Source organism: Mustela erminea, chromosome 4, assembly GCF_009829155.1.
Source record: "Mustela erminea isolate mMusErm1 chromosome 4, mMusErm1.Pri, whole genome shotgun sequence".
In the NCBI taxonomy this organism is placed as follows: Eukaryota; Metazoa; Chordata; class Mammalia; order Carnivora; family Mustelidae; genus Mustela; species Mustela erminea.
The window spans coordinates 26,923,681-26,943,492 of NC_045617.1; the positions used below are offsets into that span (position 1 = coordinate 26,923,681).

The following is a 19,812-nucleotide window of genomic DNA, read 5'->3' on the forward strand; positions in this document are numbered from 1 at the left end:
ATCCTGTGACCAACTCCTTATCATCCAGTACTTAATATTTTAACTGGTGCTTACATCGTCTCGCTTTATACTGGTCCTACTCTCATTTTAATTACCCCGTTTATTATGTTATCCCTCTGACCAAACACCCACAATGGTCCCTGTATCCCTCACTTGATTCTCAGGATCCATAATTATGTTCTCAGTATACTTATACAAACTTATTCCTTTGTTCTATGTAGGGATGGACTCTGATTATGGTGGTTACCTTCCCTGCATCTTCCACGGAGACACAGTATTACCTCCTCTGCCTTTTTCCTTGACTCCCTTACTGTAGTATGCTCTCTTCTCTACATGCTTGAGCAGGTCTTACCCAGCTTAATGTGACCGCCCTGAAAGCTTTGTACTCTCCTCATCTGCACAGTCTCTAAATTCTTAATGTGCTATACTTGCAGCCCAGTCTGAGCCATCAGAGTGAATGGTGAGGACCTTAGCTGCCTGGGTAGCTGATCTGATAAAGTCCGTTGCAGGGCATGTTGTAACCCATTTACATCTAAATGGAATTATAATAGCAAAACTTAATAATTATTTAGGGAGTAGTATGAAATCTGGTCTGTAGCCATTGTCCCAAACTTGAAAGATCCAGCCATGAAAATAGGTCAGTTAAACAGTTATGTCTCATTTCAGGAGACGGTCTTGCAAGTAGATTTCCAAAGTTAGGACTGTATTTGCGAGAAATGAGGTATTTAATAAGAAGTATTTCTGTGGTAACAAAGGAAAAATAAAGGCTAATGGTCAGAATAAATTATAAATCAAATCTGAATCCTGAGGGCAGGATTTCTAGGTGATAGGCTCAAAGCAGCTTTGTAGCTTGAATTTTTCTAATGATGCTATCAGGTGTTAGGTGAACTTGCTATTGCCCATTCAGCAATAGGCACAAAGATGATCTGTATGTGAGATGTTGTAATGATTTTTCTGAAGCTGGTTATACCAAGTTGTTCTGTCCTACATCTCATGGCTTTAGGAAAATGGCACTTTTAAGTTCTCAGTGATTCCAAGTCAGAAGGGTGAGAGAAAAAATGGAAGTGTTGGGCGCCTGGGTGGCTCAGTGGGTTAAGCCGCTGCCTTCGGCTCAGGTTGTGATCTCAGGGTCCTGGGATCGAGTCCCACATCGGGCTCTCTGCTCAGCGGGGAGCCTGCTTCCTCCTCTCTCTCTCTGCCTGCCTCTCTGTCTACTTGTAATCTCTCTCTGTCAAATAAATAAAATCTTTAAAAAAAAAAAAGAAGTGTTAGTTAGGGGAGTTGTAACCAGATACTGGAAGAAACTAATAGAATTCATGATATGGTTCAGTTTATAGGTAAAAAACAAAACCTCAACAACAATTAAAAGCGCTAAAATCTGATACCCACAAAGGTGTATTACTGAAACATAATTTGTTCTCTATACAGTCATCCTCATTTCTATCAGAGATAAGGAAAATAAGGCTGAAGTGTTTGTAAAGTCCACTGTCTTTAAATTTGGCCTGCAGCATGAATAGTGATTGATCATGTAGAATCTTATAAGTCAGCTTTGCTGGAATTTTTCTTAAGGAGTTTCAGATTGAACTTTTGAAAGCTGCTCAAGGCTAGGAAGCCAAGCCAAAGACTTGATGTCAGACTTCATCTATAATACCTATACATATGGGTGAATTCCTCATTTTTTGAGGTTCTTGATATATTCTGATATTCCTGGGCCTGTCAGGCAGTGACCTTCCTTACTCATCTTGTAAGACTACTGGGAATCCTATAAGGTACCAGACTGATTTTACTCAAGGGGCTTAATTGGTTACATAAAGTCAGCCTTGTTTTTTTTAAAATTGTCTTGGCATATCTGAATCTATGCATATCTCTCCCAAATATTAATGATATTCCACTCAAAGCCTTGGTAATGTAACCAGTGTTTCCAGTTGTGTCCTGGTACAAGGAGAACAGATTCACAATTGAAATTACATAAATAACTATACTGCTGCAAAAATATAAGAATACTCACTGAGAGTTCCCAAATTCTGGAGGGATCAGATGGGGGAAATAAGTCATTGTGTTTCATCTTCATTCAGAAAGATATGCTTAACCAAAATGCTGTAAGTCATAGCTATCTTAACAGAAAAAAGTTTCCTTAAATCTGAAAAACAAAAAATTAAAGAACCAGCAATGTTTCAAACAAAACTCATAAAAAATTAAAATCATTCTCATCAGTTCATCCAGTCCTTGTGATACTTGATCTTGATCTTCTGTTAGTTTTGTGAATCTAGTTTTTCCTGAGAGTTCTGTCATTTCTTACTCAGTTCAGTATTTGATCTGAAAGTTATCAGAAACCTAGGCTTGTCAGAGTCCTTCCCAGGAATCTCCTTGAAGATGAAGCATTTGTGCAAAAGTGTAAGAGTGAAACACTGTCTCTAAATGATGAAAAACTTTTTGCCCATGTTTTAAATTATAACACAACTCAGAAGGAAATTTGACTATTTCTGTGACACACTTTTTTAAAAATTTAATTTTTTTTTCAGTGTTCCAAGATTCATTGTTTATGCATCACACTCAGTGCTCCATGTTTGACACACTTTTTTTTTTTTAAGATTTTATTTATTTATTTGACAGACAGATCACAAGTAGGTGGAGAGGCAGGCAGAGAGAGAGGAGGAAGCAGCCTCCCCGCTGAGCAGAGAGCCCGATAAGGGGCTCCATCCTAGGACCCTGGGATCATGACCTAAGCCAAAGGCAGAGGCTTTAACCCACTGAGCCACCCAGGTGCCCCTGATGTACATTTTAAGATGATAACTGGAATGATGATTGGTAATATTCTGTATCAGATTTAGGAATTTGATAGAATTTCTAGAATGCTTATATTAATAGCATATATCCATACAAGGATATTCATAAGGAAGGTTTAGCATTATTTCTTATTTGACAGTACTTCTCATAAAACTTTACCTATCAAATAAGCCTTATTAATTCAATGTTTCTCTTTTTATAAGGAGAGTGAGCACATCTTTTGAGATGTTCCAGGGTTCTCTAGAAAATCCTAAAATTATTTACAGGTCAAAAAGACTTTATTTAGAATTTGATTTGGGGAACTTAGTCAAAAACATCAAAAGGTTTTGGACACTTGACTAAGTAGGATCACAGATAATTATGAAACAATACTTAATTATCTACTTAGCTAGAATGACAAAAGATTTTAAAGGCATATACAGAAAATTACATAGTTCTGAGCAAAATTCAGCTCCTTTAATATTGAGAAGACTCAGTTTGCTTAAGTAATCAAAGACCTGATTAAAACCATATGAAACACAGGTTATTTTGATAAAACAGAGAATCTTTTCCTTCTAGCTAGATTACTTAAAAGGTAAAGCAAAACCTTCCATAATCTAGTATCAAGAATTGACCAATACGCCCAAGAAAACTTTGTCCTTTTAGCAGATAAAAGAAAATTATATAAGCATAGTATTGATATTAAACTTTATAAACAAACAGACAACAAATCCTTATAAGTTTTAGCCAACTCAGCCACACAAGGTAAAATTCTTTCTCTTTCTTCTCAACTTTGTATACCATTTTGTTCTTTATTTTCCTCTTTCCCATTCTGAAATGGCCAGTTTTACTTTAGGACAAATTTACTTTCTTTTCTATTAACAAAAATACATCTTCATTCCTTATACCTTCTCTTAGCTAAAGACACACCTACTTTCCTTGCATGCAGAAATGTTTCCTATGTTATTTGTAGTAGTTATAATTACATATATTATTTAGAATTCTTAGCCCTTAGAAACCTTTTCTAACAAAAAGCAAGAAGTAAAACTTTGAAATGTTAAACCAACATTCTTCACACTGGCAAATTTATGAGTGTATTTCATAATTTCTATCAATATACATTTCCTCATAGTACAGTTTTTCACAAGACATGATTACTACAGACCCAAATATCTTTAGTTCCTTTGTAACAAGAGGTCAAAAGTAAGGTAAACTTCAACTTGTTTTGCAATTACTGTTTCAGTATTTTATCTTATTTGGAAATGGTTTAGACATTTGGTGAATTTCCTTCATTTAACTTAGCAAAATTCTAGGGCTGGAAATTAACAAAAATTTTAGAAACTAGTTTTAACTAGATACATCATAACATATTTATTGCTGAAAAGTTCACCTAGAAACTCTTATCCCATTTAACATTTATCTAAATCTCTTGATCACAGCAATTATGTTTGGATGACCCATGAAAAACTTTATTAGGTAGCATCATCCCAAGTTATTTTTCTTACTGACAGATTTTATAATAGAGGTAACATGAACTTGTTTGACTAATAAATGCTGGTAGAATATGTTTTTTAATCTGCATTTTATTTAACATAATTAGTTATATTAATATGATCTGTTATATTTAGTATATAATATGTATTATATGTGTATAATATAATTATGTTAGTTATAGGTTATTACATATATATTAATTACATATAATCTGATATATATCTATATCTATATTTCTGAAGACATACTTTTTAAAATTATACCAGATTTAAACAAGCTTTTACTTCCTAAAGATTATCCCAGATCATGTGAATTTGTAAATATTTGGGTTAGTTTTGGGGGCCCCTGGGGGTACCTAGATGGCCCAGTTGGTTAAACATTTGCCTTTGGCTCAGGTCATGATCCCAGGCCCTGCATCGGGCTTCCTGCTCAGTGGGGAGTCAGCCTCTCCTTCTGTCTACTGCTCCCCCTGCTTGTGCTTTCTCTATCAAATAAATAAATAAAATCTTTAAAAAAAATTTAGGTTAGTTTCAATATTTTTGAGTTTTAGGAATACTTAATTCATAAGTGCTTATTATTAAGCCAATTAAATAGAGTTCTTTTACAAATTTTGGCAGTACCATCTGGAGTTTGAGAGAAGAAAATCACATATATTAACATATCCATAGACATACATAAACATGCAGACAGACACAAAGGCCTATAGCTTCAATTCCAGCATCCTCGTCATGAATCAGGTAAAATATAAAACTTACTAGTGTATAAATATCAGCTGAATCCATATTGGCAGACAGAATAAGCTAAGGTTGCCTGCTCCAGTGGCTAAAAGCTTTTTACTAGTATCTGTGGAGAAGACTTTTAAGATTTGTATTTATCCTTAACAAATAATTCTTAAGGAGGCTGTGGACTAGAGTTTGGGCAAAAGAGCTGTTATATCATTTTTTGTATTTTAAATGGCCTCTTTACCCCTCTTTTTTTTCCCCTTTAGTCTCAGGCAATCATGGGTAGAGTTTTAGTTACCTCTTGGGGTGTTTATCTTTCAAAGACATTGAGGATTAACATCTTCAGGGGGCAGAGAAAGGATGTAAGTTTTCTCCTAGGAGTTCTGGTGCTTTTTTCATGGTTTCCGAGGTCATAATAAAATGTAGTAGTGCCATTCTGTAATTATGGGGAGTGCCTTGTAAAAGTAATTCACTAGACTCAAGACCAAATGAGACCTCTTCAGGTTGGAAACGAAGAAGGGTTTATTTGGATTACTGTAGTCATGGAAATGATGAATCCAATGGACTGTGGGAATTTTGAGCAGGAGGATATAGGCTTACTCTGTGAGCCTTAGCAGTGATCACTGTTGGAAGGATGGGTACAGTGCTAGGCAGCATATATGCAAGTGAGGAAGGGGAGGGACTCCCCATGAGTATCAGTGGCTCTGGGGGCCTTTGTCTTCACAATTCCCTCTTCCTCCTCAGGAGAGGCCTGAATAACCCCCTCAGCTTTTCCCTTGGCAGTAGGAACACCTTGTGAGGTGTGCTTGTAGTTATGCCCCCATTCAGCAGAAAGCTTAGGGGGCTCAGAAAATGTGCTATCTCAGAAGGAATGAGCATTATGGTCCAGATGGATCTTTAAGAAAGTTATGGATTTGGCTGGAGAGAGGCAAGATGGCAGTAGAGTAGCAGACTGGTGTGATGGTTCCCAGGAGTTCAGCTAGATAATTATCAAACCATTCCAAACACCTACAGACTCAACAGAAGATAGAAGAGAAGAGCAGGAATTCTAGGAACAGAAAATTGACCACTTTCTGAAAGTTAGGACGTGCAGTGAAGTGAATCTGAAGGGACGGGAAGATAACCTGCTGGGGCAGGGGCCAGCTCCCAGCAAGTGGTGAAGCAGTGTAACACAAAATCACAACTTTTAGAAGTCTGCTCCACTGAGGGACATTGCTCCAGAGGCTAAGCAGGGGTGGAACCCTCATGCAGACAGTGCGGTCTCAGGTACTGTGGGGTCACAGAGAGATTGGGGGTGTCTGAGTGTGGCAGAACTCCCAGGTATCGGAGCAGGGAAGCCGATTACAGAGACAGAGCTGAGGAGTGAGCTTTCAGATCGGGGTTACTTAAACTGTGATCCAAGGCACAGTCGGACCACTGCTGTTCAAGCAGGGACCCCACAAGTAACAGATCCAGGGAGACTCACCTTCCTCCTCTGGGAGGAGCAGTACGGCAGGAATCTCCTGGGTTTGGAGACTCCAAATGGGGCTGTGCACCAGAGATAAAAACACTTGGTCACAGACTGGGTGAGTACAAAGCATGGCCGGAGACCAGGGAGACAGAAGTGATCGACTGCTTATCTCTGAGGGCACACTGATGAGAGGGGCCCTGAGCTCTCGGCTCCTCTGGGCTGGAGATTGGGAGGCTGCCATTTTCATTCCCATCCTGTAGGGCTCTATGGAAAACGTTCAGTGAACAAAAGCTCCTGAGAGCGAACTGGAGCAGATTTCTTAGCCTGACCCCTGGCAAGAGCGGTGCAGTTCTGCCTTGGGCAAAGACATTTGAGACTCACTGCAATAGGCCTCTCCCCAAGAAGATCCGTGAGAACATCCAGCCAAGACCAAACTCACCAATCAAGGAGAACATTGGAACTCCAGAGACAGGGAAAAGCAATGCAAAGAACTCATGGCTTTTTCCCTAGGATCCTTTAGTCTTGCAAAGTTAAATTTTTTAAAATTTTATTATTTTTCTTATTCTGTTTTTTTAACTTTTCCTCTTTCCTGTCTTAACGTTTTTAAACTAGTTTATCTTAACAGTACATTTCTAAAAAAAAAAAATATTTTTCAAGCTTCATTTTTATAGTCATATTTTATCCTTCATTGTATTTAACCTTACTTTTTGTATACATATAGGTATTTTTTTTTTCTAAAAAATTTTGGGATACAGTTTCTTCTAATAGATCAAAATATACCCTAAATCTAGTGCATGGCTTTGTTCTAGTCTCCAGCCTGAGTACATTCTCTCCTTTTTTTTTTCCTTTTTCCAACCAACTTATCAATTCCTTTTTTAGAATTAAAAAAAATTTTTTATCTTTACAGTCATATTCCATCCCTTCATTGTGTTTACCCTTATTTTTTGTGTATGTGTGTGTGTGTGTGTGTGTGTGTGTGTGTGTGTTTGTGTGTATATATATGTTTTTCTTTAAAATTTTGGGAGGTAGTTTCTTCTAAGAGACCAAAATATACCCAAAATCAAGTGGGTGGCTTTGTTCTGTTCACCAGTCTAATATATATACACATTTCTTTTTTCTTTTTATTTCCCCCCCACCCCCAGTTTTGGGTCTCTTCTGATTTAGTTAGTGTACATTTTTTCTGAGGTCTTTGCCACCCTTTTAGTATTTTATTCTTTTGTTCATATATTCTTATCTGGATAAAAATGACAAGGTGGAAAAACTCACCACAAAAAAACAAAAACAAGAGACAATAATGACGGCTAGGGACCTAATCAATATGGACATTGGTAAGATGTCAGAACTAGAGTTCAGAATGATGATTATCAGGATGCTAGCTAGGCTCAAAAAAGGCATGGAAGATAATAGAGAAACCTTTCTGGAGAAATAAAATCCCTTTCTGGAGAAATAAAAGAACTAAAATCTAACCAAGTTGAAATCAAAAAAGGTATTAATGAAGTGCAATAAAAAATGGAGGCTCTTACTGCCAGGATAAATGAGGCAGAAGAGAGAATTAGTGTATAGAAGACCAAATGATGGAGAATAAAGAAGTTGAGCAAAAGAGAGACAAACAACTACTAGACTATGAGAGGAGAATTAGATAAGTGATACCATAAGATGAAACAATATTAGAATAATTGGGATTCCAGAAGAAGAAGAAAGAGAGGGGCAGAAGGTATATTGAAGCGAAATTTAGTGGAGAATTTCCCTAATATGGCAAAGGGAAGAAGCATCAAAATCTAGGAGGTACAGAGAAACCCCTCTCAAAATCAATAAAAATAGGTCCACACCCCGTCATCTAATAGTAAAATTTACAATCTTAGGGACAAAGAGAAAATTCTGAAAGCAACTCGGGACAAAAGATCTGTAACATACAATGGTAGAAATATTAGATTGGCAGAAGACTTATCCACAGAGACCTGGCAGGCCAGAAAAGACTGGCATGATATATTCAGAGCACTAAATGATAAAAATATGCAGCCAAGAATACTTATCCAGCTAGACTATTATTGAAAATAGAAGGAGAGATAAAAAGTGTCCAGGAAAAACAAAAATTGAAATAATTTGCAAACACCCAACTAGCCCTATAGGAAATATTAAAAGGGGTCCTCTAAGCAAAGAGAGCCTAGAAATGGTACACCAGAAAGGAACAGAGACAATATACAGTAACAGTCACCTTACAGGCAATACAATGGTACTAAATTCATATCTTTCAATACTTACCCTGGGGGCACCTGGGTGGCTCAGTGGGTTAAGCCGCTGCCTTCGGCTCAGGTCATGATCTCAGGGTCCTGGGATCGAGTCCCGCATCGGGCTCTCTGCTCGGCAGGGAGCCTGCTTCCCTCTCTCTCTCTCTCTGCCTGCCTCTGCATCTACTTGTGATTTCTCTCTGTCAAATAAATAAATAAAATCTTAAAAAAAAAAATACTTACCCTGAATATAAATGGGCTAAATGCCCTAATCAAAAGACACAGGGTATCAGAATGGATAAAAACCAAAACCCATCAATATGCTGTCTACAAGAAACTCATTTTAGACCCAAAGACACCTCCAGATTTAAAGTGAGGGGTGGAAAACAATTTACCATGCTAATGGGCATCAAAAGAAAGCTGGGATGCCAATCCTCCTATCATATAAATTAGATTTTAAGCCAAAGACTCTAATAAGAGATGAGGAAGTGCCATCTTCTGACGGCACATGGGAGAAGAATGAGGCACAAACAAGTCAGCTACAAGAGAATGGGAGTAGGGGGCGAGAATAGAAAAGACTGTTGCTCCGAACAACTCCTCAGTCATATTTATTAGAAAGTGCGTAACAACCAATGAAGAAGCCGGAGTAGATTACACAGTTATCATGAGTTTTGTAGATACATAAGAAGAAAGGCAAAGTATGTCTGGTCACATAGTACACGACCCATAGTGAGCAAGCCCAAACGAAAGGATTGTCTGACTAACTGCTTATGCTCTCCAGGAAAGGGGAGATAATGGAAAAATGAAGTAGGTGGCATTCTGCCCTAAGCAAGCCAGGCATCCCCAGCTGCTCGACTTCAAGGATGTATGTCGTCCTTGCCCCAAAAGGCCTGTTGCCAGTACATGTTTTTCTTAAAGCTATATCTAAGCATGCTTGGTAAATAATATAATTTCTCAAAGTTTATATTTTAAGCAGTACATTGTTCTGAGGGACAGTTATAAGGAAGGAACTATCATACTTAAAGGGTCGGTCCAACAAGAAGATCTAACAATTTAAATACCTATACCTTTAACATGGGGGCAGCCAACTATATAAACCAATTAACAAAATCAAAGAAACACATTGACAATAATACAATAATAGTAGGGAACTTTAACACCCCCCTCATTGAAATAGATCATCCAAGCAAAAGATCAACAAGGAAATAAAGGCCTTAAATGACACACTGGACCAGATGGACATCACAGATATATTATTACGCAGTACATTCCATCCCCAGCAGAATACACATTCTTCTCTAGTGCACATGGAACATTCTCCAGAATAATCACAGTCTGGGTCACAAATCAGGTCTCAACCGGTACCAAAGATTGGGATCATTCCTTGCATATTTTCAGACCACAATGTTCTGAAGCTAAAACTCAATTACAAGAGGAAAGTTGGAAAGAACTTAAATACATGGAGGCTAAAGAGCATCCTACTAAAGAATGAATGGGTCAACCAGGAAATTAAAGAAGAATTGAAAAAATTCATGGGAACAAATGAAAATGAAAACACAACTATTCAAAATCTGTGGGACACAGCAAAGTTGGTCCTGAGAGGAAAGTATATAGTCATCCAACCTTTCTTAAGAAACAAGAAAGGTCTCAAATACACAACCTAACCTTATACCTAAAGGAGCTGGAGAAAGAACAGCAAAGAAAGCCTAAACCCAACAGATGAGAAATCATAAAGATCAGAGCAGAAATCAATGAAATAGAAAGCAAAAGAATGGTAGAACAAGTCAATGAAACTAGGAACTGTTGGTTCTTTGAAAGAATTAGTAAGATTGATAAACCCCTGGCCAGACTTATCAAAAAGAAAAGAGAAAGGACTGAAATTAATAAAATCATGAATGAAAGAGGGGAGATCACAACCAATACCAAAGAAATACAAACACCAGGTTCATATATAATAAGAATATATTATGAGCAACCATACACCAGCAAATTTGACAATCTGGAAGAAATGGATGCATTCCTAGAGACATATAAACTGCCAAAATTGAACCAGGAAGAAAGAGAAAACCTGAACAGACCCATAACCAGTAAGGAAATTGAAGTAGTCATCAAAAATCTCCCAACAAACAAGAGCCCAGGGCCAGATGGCTCCCCAGGGGAATTCTACCAAACATTTAAAGAAGAATTAATAGCTATACTCCTAAAACTGTTCCAAAAAATACAAATGGAAGGAAGACTTCCAAAATCATTTTATGAGGCCAACATTACCTTGGTTCCAAAATCAGACAAAGATCCCACCAAATAGGAGATTTACAGGCCAATATCCTTGATGACCACAGATGCAAAAATTCTCACCCAAATAGTAGCCATTAGGCTCCAACAGTACATTAAAAGGATTATTTACCACGACCAAGTGGGATTTATTCCTGTGCTACCAGGTTGGTTCAGCATCCACAAATCAATCAATGTGATACAATACATTAATAAAAGGAAGAACAAGAATCATGATACTCTAAATAGATGTTGAAAAAGCATTTGACAAAGTACAGCATCCTTTCTTGATGAAAACTCTTCAAAGTGTAAGGGTAGAGGGTACATACCTCAATGTCATCAAAGCCATCTATGAAAAACCCACAGTGACTATCATTCTCAATGGGGAAAAACTGAGAGCTTTTCCCTTAAGGTCAGAAACACAGTTAGGATGTCCACTATCACCACTGCTATTAAACATAGTACTAGAAGTCCTAGCCTCGGCAATCAGACAACAAAAAGAAATAAAAGGCATCTGAATTGGCAAAGAAGTCAAACTCTCACTCTTTGCAGGTGATACAGTACTTTATATTGAAAACCCAAAAGACTCCACTCCAAAACTGCTAGAACTTATACAGGAATTCAGTAACATGTCAGGATATAAAATCAATGCAGGGAAATCAGTTGCATTTCTATACAGCAACAGCAAAACAGAAAAAAGAGAAATTAAGGAGTCAGTCCCATTTACAGTTGCATCCAAAACCATAAGATACCTAGGAATAAATCTAACCAAAGAGGCATAGAATTTGTGCTCAGAAAACTATAAAGTACTCATGAAAGAAATTGAGGAAAACACAAAGAAGTGGAAAAACGTTCCATGCTAATGGATTAGAAGAATAAATATTGTGAACATGTCTATACTACCTAAAGCAGTCTACACATTTAATGCAATCCCTATCAAAATACCATCAATTTTTTTTTCAAAGCATAGAACAAATAATCCTGAAATTTATATGGAACCAGAAAAGACCCTGAATAGCCAGAGGAATGTTGAAAAAGAAAGCCAGAGTTGGTTGCATGACAATTCCAGACTTAAAGGTCTTTTACAAAGCTGTAACCATCAAGACAATATGGTACTGGCACAAAAACAGACACAGATCAATGAAACAGAATAGAGAGACCAGAAATAGATCATCAACTCTATGGTGAACTAAACTTTGACAAAGCAGGAAAGAATGTCCAATGGAAAACAGACAGTCTTTTCAACAATGGTGTTGGGAAAATTGGACAGCCACATGCAGAAGAATGAAACTGGACCATGTCCTTACACCACACATGAACATAGACTCAAATGGAAGAAAGACCTCATTGTGAGATAAGAATCCATCAAAATCCTTGAGGAGAACACAGGCAGCAACCTCTTCAACCTCAGCCACAGCAACTTCTTCCTAGAAACATCGCCAAAGGCAAGGGAAGCAAGGGCAAAAGTGAACTATTGGGACTTCATCAAGATCAAAAGCTTTTACACAGCAAAGGAAATGGTCAATAAAACCAAAAGACAATTGACAGAATGGGAGAAGATATTTGCAAATGAATTATCAGATAAAGGACTAATATCTAAAATCTATAAAGAACTTAACACCCAAAGAACAAATAATCTAATTGATAAATGGGCAAATGATATCAACAGACATTTTTGCAAAGAAGGCATCCAGATGGCCAACAACACATGAAAAAGTGCTCAACATCACTCGGCATCAGGGAAATACAAATCATAACCACAGTGAGATACCACCTCACACCAATCAGAATGGCTAAAATTAACAAGACGGGAAGCGACAGATGTTGGAGAGGATGCGGAGAAAGGGGAACCGTCCTGCGCTGTTGGTGGGAATGTAAGCTGGGGCAGCCACCCTGGAAAATAGCATGGAGGTTCCTCAGAAAGTTGAAAATAGAGCTAACCTACCACCCAGCAATCACACTACTGGGTATTTACCCTAAAGATACAAATATAGTGATCCGAAGGGGCATGTGCACCTGAATGTTTATAGTAGCAATGTCCACAATAGCCAAACTGGATAGAACCTAGATATCCATAAACAGATGAATAGATAAAGAAGATTTGGTATATATATACAATGGAGTAGAATGCAGCCATGAAAAGAAATGAAATCTTGCCATTTGCAATGACATGGATGGAACTAGAGGGTATTATGCTGAGCAAAATAAGTCAATCAGAGAAAGACAATTATCATATGATCTCCCTGAGATGAGGAATTTTAGAGACAGAGTAGGGGGTTTGCAGTATAGGGAAGGAAAAAATGAAACAAGTTGGGATCAGGAGGGAGACAAACCATAAGAGACCCTTAATCTCATGAAACAAACTGAGGGTTGCTGAGGTGTGGGGGAGTTAGGGATAGGGTGACTGAGTTATGAACATTGGGGAGGGTATGAGATATGGTGAGTGCTGTGCAGTGTGTAAGTCTGACGATTCATAGACCTGTACCCCTGGGGCAAACAATACATTATATGTTAAAAAAAAATTTAAGGACACCTGGGTGGCTCAGTGGGTAAAGCCGCTGCCTTCTGCTCAGGTCATGATCTCAGGGTCCTGGGATCGAGTCCCGCATCGGGCTCTCTGCTCAGCAGGGAGCCTGCTTCCTTCTCTCTCTCTCTCTCTCTGCCTGCCTCTATGCCTACTTGTGATCTCTCTCTGTCACATAAATAAATAAAATCTTAAAAAAAAACCACTTTAAAAAAATTTAAAAAAATAAGTAATAAATAAATAACACAGCTATTTAAAAAGAAAAAAAGGAAGTTATGGATTGCAGGGTGTTTAGAGGTAGCAGCCAGTATAGCCACTATGAGTAATAGTTAAGAGCCAGTTCCAAACAAGAAAACCTGCAATAACCAATTAGTCCCCCTCTCTCCTTCTTGCTGCATAAAATACTTAAGAAACATTTGAATTTTAGGTAAGGAATGATTTTTAACCTCAATTTCTACTTCTTGTTTTTATCCTGTTACCTTAATCTTACTGGAAAATTGTTGTTACCAACCCTCTTTGTAGGCTGCTTTCCTTTTCAGGGTGTCACAGGAAACCTCTCCTGTATTGGAGTCTGCCTTCAGACTGATATGCACAGGGTCTTTGGGAAAGAAAAGTCCCTAGGCCTCTGGAGCATAAACCAAAGCCTTGGCATTTTGGTATGCATAATTGAGTAACACCTAGGAAGCACCCATGGGGTTTTACCAAGGAGCTGGTGTGCTTTGTCAGGTCCTTGTTCAGGACATTTATATTGGTCCATTAATTTTTTAAGCAATACTACACCAGGGATTGGACCCATAGTATCCTGTTGGGTCCGGGGACAAGTAGCAATGGTAGTAAGTAAAGTGGCAACACAGAGACTATAGGCCTTTGTGTGGGTTCCCTCTGTGTGGGTTCCCTCTTGCTATTGGCTTCCAGTTACAGGGCTTTGTTTTTCTTCTCGGTTAGGATATGTAATTTGGGCACAAGCCACTTGACTCAGTGGTTACAAGTGGAAATTTCCTATCCTCCTCACCTAACGGAATCATTTCCATCTACCTTTGGCCCAGAATCCTCCTTGGCAGTGACAGTAGCCTTGCAGTCCAATCCACCCTCCCTTGCTTTCCTTGGCTATAGAGGTCCCTTATACACATTAATAATCAATTAAGACCTTTATAATTAGTAGTCTCATCATTTCATTGGAGCATATGGCCTTGCTTATGCTGTTCTGGGGAGATTCTTGAATTATTATGGCAGGCATGACATTTTAGGTTAGATACTGCAGGCAACACATGACAGAGGCAATGTGTAAAAGCACATAGCAGCATGACAGACCCCTAGCTAAAGGTGCTCCTTTCTCAGATGGTGAGTTTGGCAGTTAGTGGGCAAGTTGCAGGTAAAGTCATTCCCCTTGGTTAATTGCAAGGTCCTGCCTGTCCTGCTAATTATGCCAGTTGTCCTGTGTTGGTCTTAGACCTTTCAATACCCAGTCTTGTGCCTAGACCAGCCCTTGTGGTTTTTTTTTTTTTAAAGATTTTATTTATTTATCAGAGAGAGAGAGGGGGAGAGAGCGAGCACAGGCAGACAGAATGGCAGGCAGAGGCAGAGGGAGAAGCAGGCTCCCCGCCGAGCAAGGAGCCCGATGTGGGACTCGATCCCAGGACGCTGGGATCATGACCTGAGCCGAAGGCAGCTGCTTAACCAACTGAGCCACCCAGGCGTCCCTTGTGGTTTTTATTATGATTGCAAGATGCCCTTCAGCAATAACCATTAGGAGACTGAAAAAAATAAAGATTTATTACTTCCAGGACCTGGGTATTACACAGCATACATGGTAGACATGGGGGAGTGCGAAAGTGCATGATAATGCACATGGGCCTGAAGTTCTGCTTTTATTGGGGCTGAGGTGGGAGCCAAGGGTTTCATAGGCTCACTGTTGGTGAATTTAAAACATAAGAGCAGGAATTTAAAGCATGGGAAGAGGAAAAACTGGGGGCCAAATGGTCAGTTGTAGAAATCAACCAAGATTTCTAAAACAGTGGAGCCTTCTTTGGGAAAGTGGTGTGGCTCCTTATCAAGTTATGTGCTGGCTTTCTGTTTATTTGAGATAGCCATCTTTGAAGTAGATGCCTCTTTGAAGTGGTTGCCTTGGCAATGAAAGCTTAAGTCAGGCACTCACATTAAAATAAGAAAAAATACCCTAATTGTCAAGGTTTACACTATGTATTCAAAGGATAGAAATAAGAATAAAGGTAGATAGTGGTGCCTGGGTGGCTCAATTCATTAAGTGTCCGACTCTTCTCTTTTTTTTTTTTTTTAAGATTTATTTATTTATTTATTTATTTGACAGAGAGAGATCACAAGTAGACAGAGAGGCAGGCAGAGAGAGAGAGAGGGAAGCTCTCTGCTGAGCAGAGAGCCCGATGCGGGACTCAATCCCACAGTCTGAGATCATGACCTGAGCCTAAGGCAGCAGCTTCACCCAGTGAGCCACCCAGGTGCCCCTAAGTGTCTGACTCTTGATTTCAGGTCAGGTTGTCATGATCTCAGCCCTGTGTCAGACTCTGGGCTCAGTGCAGAGCTGGCTTGAGATTCCCTCTCCTCCCTCTGCCCCTTCCCAAGCTCTCGTACATGCTTTCTCTCTCTCACACAAAATAAATAAATAAATAAAAATAAAGTTAGATCTAGAATATTATTTTCATGGAAAATTGAATATAACATGCAGTGTAATTTTTCTGGTTTGGAAATTCATTCTTACAAGCATTGTTATGGTTAAGAGAAATTAGGAGAATGGTGTGCCTGGTGGCTCAGTTGGTTAGGCAGCTGCCTTTGGCTCAGCTCATGATCCCAGCACCCTGGAATCAGGCCCACAGCAGGTTCCCTGCTCAGTGGGAAGCCTGCTTCTCTTTCTCCCTCTACCGCTCCCTCTGCTTGTATGCTTCTGCTCTCTCTCTGTCAAATAAATAAATAAAATTGTAAAAAGAAAGAAAGAAAGAAATTAGGAGTAAATCTCATCAAATATATATTTGATATTAAGTTTAGGTATAACCTAATTTATCAAGTCTTTTCTGTTAAAAATGGGAATTTAAAAAATATACTCTTTGTAATCAAAGTATTTCAGCTGAGATCTGCCTTTTTGTGAATAGTTTTTGAAATGTCAGAACATTATCTAGAACTGTTTATTATAAATAAAGTTCAAGAATGATTATTTGTGGAAAGGACATTAGCAGGCTCATTAAGTAATCTGATAGGTAGCTGAAATACTGCTGACATATTTTACCGTTTTTTTGTTGGGTTAGCCTTTTAAAGATCGCTGTGAATGGTTCTATGAGCATTTGCATTCAGGACAACCAGATTCAGACATGGTGCACAGACCAGTGAATGAAAATGATATCCTGCTGGTTCACAGAGGTATGTTTAAAAAGAAACTGATGTGGTTGAGTCACAAAATACCAGTTACTGTAAATTTTAATACATAAAATTAACCAATGCTACATATTTAGATTCTATTTTTAGGAGTAGCTGTGAAGTTGTGTCAAAAGCAAATTGTGCAAAGCTAAAGCAAGGAATCGCTGTACGGTTCCATGGAGAAGAAGGCATGGTGGGTATAAAAATAAGTGCTATTAATGTCACTAGATATAAAAGATTGAAATGCACTTGAATAAAGTTTAGTATATAATTGATAATGGAAGAAATTTGAAATGATTCTAATTTGTTATTATTCAGAAAAAATTTCCACATATAATTCTGTTGATATTTAATTTTATTTTCTTGAACTCAGGGTCAAGGTGTTGTGCGTGAGTGGTTTGATATTCTGTCTAATGAGATAGTCAATCCTGATTATGCATTGTTTACCCAGTCAGCTGATGGTAAGTTGTACAGTCTACATTATTTTTTCCGTTACTTCTCATATTTCAAACTATATCAGTGCATTTTATCCTTTGATTCCCATAGTAATTCTGTGAGCTAAGAGTGGGATAGTCCCATTTCCTAGAAGAGAAAGTTGAATCCAGAGATTTTGTTAACTCGATTAATGAGTTGTAGGATCATGAGTGGAACATGGTTCAGTCTAACATTCTTTCCTCTACATAGATGGTTCTCAAGGGCCAGTGCTGGCTGTAAGGAAGTTTTCATCAATCTTTTGTAAAGTAAAACTAAATCTCTGCAATTTAAGGATTGTCCTTAGACTGCTTTTCTGAGCTAAAATTTCCTTTTGTGAAATAGTGCCTTAGAAAAGATGGACTTAGAAAAATATATACTTGGAAAAATTAAAATTTGTTAACCCTATTTGAGTTTCCAAGTCTTAAAATTTATCAGTCATAAAAAACAGTCTAGATTTCATGGTGTTAAATCTTAACTTATAATCTATTTATGTATAGTAACTTAGTTTTCGGTCCTTTTAAAAGATTAAACCTAAACAGCTCTTATTATCTTATAATTAAAATAGGTTATTTGTTGAAATGGTACTTTCGACCTGCACAATTCTAATTCGATATAGTAGGCTGAATGGAAATGGTTACTGCCTCATCTATGAGAAGAATACTTGGCAGTTCTCTGACTTAAGAAAGACATACACAAGTGAAGAGGGGATTTCAGTTTTTAAATGCTTTACGCAGTTGTTTTTATTTCCTGAAGATCTTTTCCTTCCCAATGTTTAATTTATTTTTTGTAAGGAGAGAGTGCATTATTTATTTTTTTTTTAAGATTTTATTTATTTGTCAGAGAGAGGGAGAGAGAACGAGCACAGGCAGACAGAATAGCAGGCAGAGGCAGAGGGAGAAGCAGGCTCCCTGCCGAACAAGGAGCCTGATGTGGGACTCGATCCCAGGACGCTGGGATCATGACCTGAGCCGAAGGCAGCTGCTTAACCAACTGAGCCACCCAGGTGTCCCGAGAGAGTGCATTATTAATTGTACTTCCTAATTGTCTCCAACTGAACCAGTAGGTAAACCTCCACTGAATAAGGATGACGACAAGGCAAGAGGGGGACGGTGGTGGGCTGCAGGGATACTAGGGAACTGCAGGTATTCACTTCTGTGATGGGCTCCTCAGACACACGTGTTGTATTTGAAGTTGTTTAGGAATATGTGACTGCTTTAATTGTATAACTTCTGATTATTTGCTCTCAGGTGAATTTGGTGCTTTTGTTGTTGTTATGACAAATTTGATGAGTTGGTGGGTTTAGTTAGGCCTGATCTTTGAAGCAAGATTTAGCATTAGAGCATTGTATTTTAGCTTTATTTCATTTCTTTTTTTTTTTTTTTAAAGATTTTATTTATTTATTTGACAGAGAGAGATTACAAGTAGGCAGAGAAGCAGGCAGAGAGAGAGCAAGGGAAGCAGGCTCCCTGCTGAGCAGAGAGCCCAACGTGGGACTCGATCCCAGGACCCTGAGATCATGACCCGAGCCGAAGGCAGTGGCTTAACACACTGAGCCACCCAGGCGCCCCTATTTCATTTCTTTATAGTCCCCTATTCTGAGGCTGTCTGTTTAGTTTCATACCTGAAGAACAGATTTGGTGTGGAATTATGAGTCGAGGTAATTCCTCATACTATGAATATATTAGCAGAGCATATGCTAAAGCACAGAGATCATAAAGATTGTGATTTGTACTTTTTGTAAGCTGTAGAAGTCTTCTCTTTGGGATCATAGTATTTATAAATTAGAATCTCAGTGAAATATTTCTTTGTTCTTAGGTTTAGTTGACATGAAGAGAATTACATTAAAATTTTGAATTAAAAATTCCTAAATGTGGGAAATGTTTGGGTAGGCTTCATGTCTATAATAATTTCTTTAAAACTTGCTTTCTAATTGAATTAAGATATTTACCGTAGAGTTTGGCCTTTGATGTTACACTGGATGTGAATACAGGTTCTGCTCCTCTTGTTATCATCTTAGGCCAATAAATGTAACCTTTTGGGACCTCAATTTCTCCATTTGAAAATGGTGATAATATGTGTTTTGTGATGTGGTCAAAGAGAAATCAATTAGCTATTACATAAAAAATGTTTAGCCTAGTGCCTAAGACAGAAAGCACATAGAAAGCAGAAATAATTATTAGAAGCTATTTTTATGTGGGAAACGACATTTTCTTGTTCACTAGGATTTTTCTGAGGTGATGAAAATAGCTGTGTCACAGTTTCATTTTATTTATTTATTTATTTTTAAAAAGATTTTATTTATTTATTTGATAGGCAGAGATCACAAGTAGGCAGAGAGGCAGGCAGAGAGAGGGGGAAGCAGGCTCCCCGCTGAGCAGAGAGCCCGATGTGGGGCTTGATCCCAGGTCCCTGAGATTATGACCCAAGCCAAAGACAGAGGCCAGCCCACTAAGCCACCCAGGCACCCCAGTTCCATGTATTTATTTATTTATTTTTAAA

At 38.2% G+C, this 19,812-nt stretch overlaps 1 protein-coding gene and 1 long non-coding RNA gene across 9 annotated transcripts in view; both read left to right on the plus strand.

Annotated features, from left to right (window-relative positions):
• Positions 1-19,812, plus strand: part of HACE1 (HECT domain and ankyrin repeat containing E3 ubiquitin protein ligase 1) — a 127,473-nt gene that overhangs the window by 77,693 nt on the left and 29,968 nt on the right. For all 8 annotated transcript variants that reach the window (XM_032338946.1, XM_032338949.1, XM_032338950.1 and 5 more), the window contains 3 exons: positions 16,731-16,842; positions 16,935-17,032; positions 17,213-17,300. In XM_032338946.1, coding sequence (XP_032194837.1) covers positions 16,731-16,842; positions 16,935-17,032; positions 17,213-17,300 — 298 coding nt within the window. The remainder of the gene's footprint in view (positions 1-16,730; positions 16,843-16,934; positions 17,033-17,212; positions 17,301-19,812) is intronic.
• On the plus strand, positions 1,244-15,136 carry LOC116588182. Its single transcript, XR_004284829.1, has 3 exons — positions 1,244-2,103; positions 13,742-13,744; positions 15,125-15,136. It is a non-coding gene; the product is annotated as an uncharacterized LOC116588182 (long non-coding RNA).